The 7031-nt window shown below is 34.7% G+C and overlaps 1 protein-coding gene across 1 annotated transcript; it reads right to left on the bottom strand.

The window, feature by feature from the left end:
* Positions 1 to 859: 859 nt before the first annotated feature.
* LOC144477756 (aldo-keto reductase family 1 member A1-like) lies at positions 860 to 6232 on the bottom strand. The gene is made up of 3 exons (XM_078195497.1): positions 5771 to 6232; positions 5343 to 5513; positions 860 to 1273 (listed from the first exon to the last, which is right to left on the bottom strand). Exons 1-3 carry the CDS (start codon positions 5786 to 5788, stop codon positions 875 to 877), a joined length of 588 nt encoding a protein of 195 aa, XP_078051623.1. The 5' UTR covers positions 5789 to 6232; the 3' UTR covers positions 860 to 874.
* Positions 6233 to 7031: the final 799 nt, after the last annotated feature.

Genomic DNA, 7031 nt, shown 5'->3' with positions numbered 1-7031 from the left:
ATATATATATTATTTTTATATTTTTTAAATAAAAGGTGTCTCAAAACTCGCAATTGAGAAATGAGTAGTTCTTGACATCCTTTAAAGCGACTTTTACCTTAGCAAAACTGCAATCCGCTACTTTGTTTAGAAATTATTAAGGAAAAACAGTAGCCAATAAGATACGAATTACGTTGGAGCGGCGTGGCCAAGATAATTAACTTGACCAAATTAATTAACATGGTCACTTCTCAAAATGGTCAAAATTAGTCAGTGTGATTTTCATGAATAACTTGTTAACTAAGCTGCGAATTGTATTTTTGCTATCGAAAAAGTTACTTTAAATGTCTTCAAATATACCCCATTACTAGATTTAATTTTTGGGAAACCCTCTATACTGATCGCGCACGTGGATATGTACGATTACTTGCAACTGCTCATTATTCCCATACGTCCAAACAAATAAACTAAACTTGTTCAATTTTTTGCTTTATGGTAACGATATCATGAATTTTTATGCAAAAATTGATATGCTTTTACGGGTTTGCACTTAACTATTGTACATTATATAAGCATTTTTTACGCTGTTTATTGGTATCATTTGAAAGAAGAAGGTTTAGTACAGTGCGAAAATGTCAGACTTTCATTGAAAAAGCTTATCGGCAACATCAATTTTTACCTTACATTCTGAGACTTATATTACGAAATATCTGCATAATTCTCATAAAGTTAGACATTCACGCACTGTTTCGAGTGATACCATTAAACAGCGAAAAAGATGCTGATATAATACCTAATTACCATTAGGTGAGAGCCCATAACCGTAATATATTGGTACTATCCAATCCCATTTAGATTGCTATCCAATCCCATTACATAACTACTGTACTAAAATTTACACAATAGAATTGCTGGCTATTGAAATATGCAAGCTACTTACTAATTCCTTTTGTTGAAAGTAGACATGCAATTCTATTTGCAACATAGAAATCTTTATCTTAGCATTTTTTAGAACACGTTGAATTTGGCGCTTATTAAAATTTGATAGGCCAATGGCTCGGGTTCGGCCGAAGTTTACTTGTCTTTCCATTTCAGTCCAAACTTTTACGTGATCAGTAGTTGTATCCATTATAATATTCCCATCTTCATCAAAGGTATACAATTTGTCATCAATCTCAGCGAAGGTGAATGGAGTGTGGACCAAGTAAAGATCTAAATATTCCAATTGAAGGTCTTCCAAGGATTTCTTAATCCATTTTTCAACACCTGCTGGTGTATTTCCACATGGTGGCAGCTGTAAAAGTGGTTTTAAAGAATGAATCAATCCTAGTTATTTCAATGAAGTTGTATAATACAAAATATCAAATTTCCAGATATGTATAGTGCTGTGAATAAGTGTAGACTCAAATATACTTTCGTACTTTCCATGTGTTTAGTATTTTAAACGATTGCGTTTATGACACGGACGTGACTTATAGCTATTTTTAAGTTTCAAAATTCTTTCTTGGCAGTCATGGTAATGTTTACATCTGGCTTCATACAAAGGGAAAGGTAGCGAAAGCGTTAATAGAGTCGGAACTGCAAGTCAACATGGAACACGCCGAAAGGCGGTGTCAGGGGACTAAGAACCGGACAAATAAATATATGGAGAATTAACTGGCTTTCTCTCTTTCTCTTGAGAGCAACTTATCAAGTGACAGATGGTGTATTAAAACTTGCCATTTCGTCACGGTTAAAAGGGAAAACGTTCGAGTGGTTCCATTCAAAACCCGAGTGTATCGTAATGAAGATCGAAGAACTTTTGAGAGGTTTAAAAGAAATGTTTTATTATGAGCCTAGCAAAATTCATTTGCGGCAAGAATTCGAGCGGCGTATTTGGAGACGAGAAGAAATGTTTACGCAGTACATGCATGAAAAAGTCTTCATGGCGAATCGTATCGGCTTGAGTGATGGAGAGGCAGTGGACTATATAATTGAGGGAATTCCGGATTTCACATTACGAAATATTTCTCGTGCTCAGAGGCTGAACACGAAGAAATCATTGTTGGAGAAATGTTTTAAATGTCAAGCATTTGGTCATGTAGCGGCGAATTGTTTAAAAAAAGATAATGTAAATGACGTTTGCGATATTTCGCGGAATACACGCGAAAAATATTATAAGAAGGTCGATATAAATGGGGAGAGCTTAACAACGCTAATTGATACCGGTAGCGATTTGTCTGTAATGCGTGCAGAGCAATATGTGAAAATAGGATCGCCACTGTTATTACGACGAGAAATTAAATTTTGCGGAATTGGATTTCAAAATAACAAAACAATAGGCGTGTTCGAGGCACAAATAGAAATCCATAACGGTTAAAGATGACGAACCAGTTTACCAAAGTGCTAGACGATTATCCCCTCTAGAAAAAGAAGAAGTTGAGAAGCATATAAAGCAGTGGCTTGCTGACGGTATTGTGCAACCTTCTCTTCCTGATTATGCCAGTCCAGTAGTGCTTGTTAAAAAGAAAGACGATACAACTAGGCTATGTGTAGATTATAAAAAACTTAATACAAAAATAATTAAAGATCGATACCCGTTACCACTGATTGATGATCAATTGGATGCTCTACAAGGTCAACGTATTTTTAGTACTTTAAATTTAAAGAATGGATTTTTTCACGTACTTATAGATGATGATAGTAGGAAATATAATGCTTTTATTGTTCCAAATGGTCAATATGAATTTTTATATGTTCCATTCGGTTTGTGTAACTCACCAGCAGTGTTTCAGAAATTTACAAATACTGTTTTTAAGGATTTAATTAATGAGCAGAAGGTTATAATTTATATGGACGATTTGATTATTCCCTCATTGGATTACGAAGATGGTGTGACGTGCCCTGCCGACGCCGCTCTCGGTACCTGCCGAACCGCCAGGATAATGTCACCCCTGGCGCCTCATTGTCGCGCCGTCCGAACCTGCGGAGCTGGCGCGACACAACCCCATTTTCCTGGGATCACCAGCGGGCCGACATTCCGAACGACGCCACATTGTCGCGGTACGGAAAATCCTCCAGCCCTTTCCGGACCCAAACAAGACTCAGCACTCGGGCCCTAATCAGCCAATTAATCTTAAAACTTAGGCCCACATTAAAAACCACCTCCAAACCCCAAAACTGCAGGGTATAAATACCACCCCGCAAACTAAATAAAGTCAGTCTTCTGCCGAACCTCACTGCATGTGTTACTCTACACCTTACCTCGTACGAATAACTTACGAAACTCTGTCCAAGGATAGCTAGTCTACGGAGGCTATACCCTGGCTTAGTCTTATGACGTACGAGGACTATTTTCCATCGTCATCATCCAGTCCCGTGACAATGGCATAGAAAACTTAAAGATGGTGTTGCGCGTTGCAGGACAATTCGGTTTAAACATTAATTAGAAAAAGTGTAGCTTCCTGCAGACAAGAATAGAGATTATAGGGCACATTATTGAAAACGGAAGCGTTCGTCCATCAGAAAAGAAAACAGAGGCAGTTATGAGATTTCCCCAACCACAAAATTTCAAAGAAAATCAGTTTTTTGGGTTTAGCTGGTTATTTTAGAAAATTTACCCCAAATTATTCCGTGATCGCGCAACCGTTAACGAATTTATTGAAATTAAAGGTTAACTTTCATTTTGGTGAAGAAGAAAAATTAGCATTTATAAAGTTAAAAACTATGTTAAGTAATGGCCAGTTCTGAAGTTATATAGATTAGAAGCGGAAACGGAATTGTGCGATTAGTGCGATTCTTTTACAGCGTGATAGTAATGATAATAAATTTTATCCAGTATACTTTGCAAGCGGGAAAACGACACCAGCGGAATCGAAATATATTAGTTATGAGCTGGAAGTTTTAGCAATAGTTAAAGCCCTACGAAAATGTAGAATATATTTGTTGGGTATACCGTTTAAAATAGTTACAGATTGTCAGGCGTTTACTTTAACGATGCGTAAGAAAGATTTGTGCGTTCGAGTTGCAAGATGGGCTCTTTTATTAGAAGAGTTTAATTATAAAATAGAGCACCGTTCGAGAAGAAATTTAAGATATGCCGATGCGTTAAGCCGAAATCAGCTCCCAAAGTGTATGTTGATGGACGAATGTGAGGATGGTATGATGATTGTAAGATTGCGTGAAGCGCAGCAAAAGAATCGTCACGGATACGATAACCATAGGAAAAGAGCTCGGCAATACAAAAAGGGAGAGTTAGTTGCTATAAAGAGGACACAGTACGGGCTGGGATTGAAATTTTCATCTAAATATTTAGGTCTTTATCAGGTCGAAGATTCATTGTATATAAAGTGAGTGAGCGCGAGGGTCCGTAACAAACATGGACTTCGACGGAACATACCAAACCGTAGGTTGATAAAACTAGCGATCTATCGTCAGATGAAGAAGAAACAACGGATATCTGAGGGCAGATATCATTCCAGGATGGCCGAGTGTGGCGTATGAGATAAGAGCGTTGGGTTATGCGATAGTCGGATCGAGTGAGGTGTGAATGAAGAGTGTTTGGACCGTGTGACTGTTCCTCGAAATGAGAGTGCACGTGCGTACGAATCGTAGAAAAGTTTTCCCAGTTGCGTGAGAACGTTGAGAGGGCAAAGACGAACCGTGAGATATTTGTGAGAGACTTGTGTGTAAAGACTGTATTTTATTTCATTATCTTGTTTTCCCCTTTTCTGTTATTAAATATTTTGTTAAAGTAACTGTGGTTGATCCTTTGTTGTCGAAAATCCGTACAAAGTTCTTCGAAGCTGCGTGGCCAAAAGATAGAGCGTAAATGAGTGAAAAAGAAATATGGTTGAACCTTTTAATTTCTGTGCAATTTTTTTTGTACAATAAATTAAGCATAGGATCACCAACAATTGACTAGAACATAACTCATAATCTCATAATGTGTGCAATTTTGGTAAACATATAGAACGTTCATTTACAATATTTTTTACCATTATATTTTTCTAAAATTCGTAGAGAATGGCTTGGTACAAAGGTATCTTTCTTTCACTTTTTGCAAAAGTTTGTTTATAATGTAGATATCGTCAAAACACAAAAATATATTATTGAAATAAGGTACAAATGTTTGCTTTGACCTCATACAAAAAGATATTCTACTTAAACAATTCAATTAACCTTTCACCTTCTTCATGTCAGTCTTATATCATTCATAAATTAGAGACACTAGATTATAGACCCTCAAGATCAAGCAAGATTTATTTGATTCATACCACAAATGCTACAATCTGTATAATTTGCTGAATAGTACATACTTAGGATGATAAAAAGTGTTCAATAAGAGTAACATAAAATAGTTAAATTATAACTGGTTATACTACCTTTGTGACAATGTAGAGTTCTGACCGTTTTATTTTCCCAGATTGAATCCATTTTTTAAGAACTCTACCAATTACTTTCTCATTTTCATATACTGGGGCTGTATCGATGTGTCTATATCCAGCCTCCAAGGCAGTATTTAAAGCGGTTTCCAGCTCCTCTGCATTAGTTGCCTTGAAAAAAAAACATGTACTTAGTTTTCATTCATGTTTTTTCATTACTATAGTTTAGAATTATTTCAATTATTCATATTACTAGGTTCCAGATTTTATACATTCATATCAAAAATGACTGACTACACAGTAAGCAATTGTCCTGAATTTATCCTGAATTTGACAGTACGCGTTTATGCTAAACATTGAGCCATTTGTTTTCACATATAACGCAGATTTGGTACCAATGCTTAGTACATACAAAATACAGGCCAAACCTTATAGCGCTGCCACATCTGCCATATACATAAGTTCGACGACCTACACTCATCAAGCGATACGGTTCACTATAAGGTTCCACAAAGATTTGCCATTGATTTGGCAATGACAGGCGTCTAGCGCCAAATTATCGACAGAGCTTAATAGACTCTTGACACCAAATTCACAAAATTTCCTTGCAACGTACATTACCAAACTTTTTACATGTATTTGGTCGAAGTACACTCAGCTAATTGGATATAATTTTCAGTAGTAAAAAGATGAAAACTATTGAGAGATATGAATATATTAGTTTGAATTTATTAAATTTACTAATCAAAAAGTAGAAATTTCAAAGTTGCTCCTGTTTCTTGCAACAGATGCAGACAATTTTTATGTTGCATAATTAAACCAGAGGATCTAATAATAATTCAAGAGCAAAATATTTTTGTCAAGATCTGATATGCCTTATTCGAAAGAACATAAAATACATTTTTAACTCTGAATTTTTTAACTTCAAAAGTATAAAAAATGCAACAAAATTATGTAAAAAATAAATAAATTATACAGAAATAGCTATCATTAAAAAGTTCTCTTTTATATCTTTCTTGCAGGTACGTAAACATAAAATGTTACTATTTAAATTGGAAATTACATATGTAGTAGCAATCTGTAGTAGCTATTCTGTAATGGCGAAATATTACTTTAGCACGTTTAAACACGTTAAAATATTACTAATATCTCATTTTCATTGATACTGTTAAAAATTCAAAAAAGTGATTAAATATCGCTGCTTTTCATTTTTTTCACTTATGCAAATAATAAATATCTACACTTTATTCCGAATTATATTTTATAAATAATTTATTATAAATTGTTAAGGAATCAAAGCGTCTAATGAAAATTTTAACGATTTTGTATAGCCGTAAATAACTGTATTCAAATAAAAAAGATGGAATAGAAATATTTTAGTAAAACCACTATTACATAAACATATTGAAATTTATGCTTAAAACAAAATTAAAAATTTATAATTTTCATAGTATATGTTTAAATCCCAAATATTTTAAATCTACTGTTCTCACAATTATTACTGCTACATATGCAGCAACAATGCGCTAGCCAATAAAAAGAAAAATGAAATAGTATCCCTACTCTGGAGCGTATTTGAAATAAGTTCAAACAGTTATACAGTATCGATTACAGATGATTGTAGATGACAAGTATTTACTACATGTGTTATGTGAGTTACAAGAAACCAGTCTCGTTTTGATAGAAGTG

This window comes from Augochlora pura, unplaced genomic scaffold (assembly GCF_028453695.1).
Source record: "Augochlora pura isolate Apur16 unplaced genomic scaffold, APUR_v2.2.1 APUR_unplaced_341, whole genome shotgun sequence".
In the NCBI taxonomy this organism is placed as follows: Eukaryota; Metazoa; Arthropoda; class Insecta; order Hymenoptera; family Halictidae; genus Augochlora; species Augochlora pura.
The sequence above is the reverse complement of the archived record's forward strand: the minus strand, read 5'-3'. Positions and strand labels throughout refer to the sequence as shown.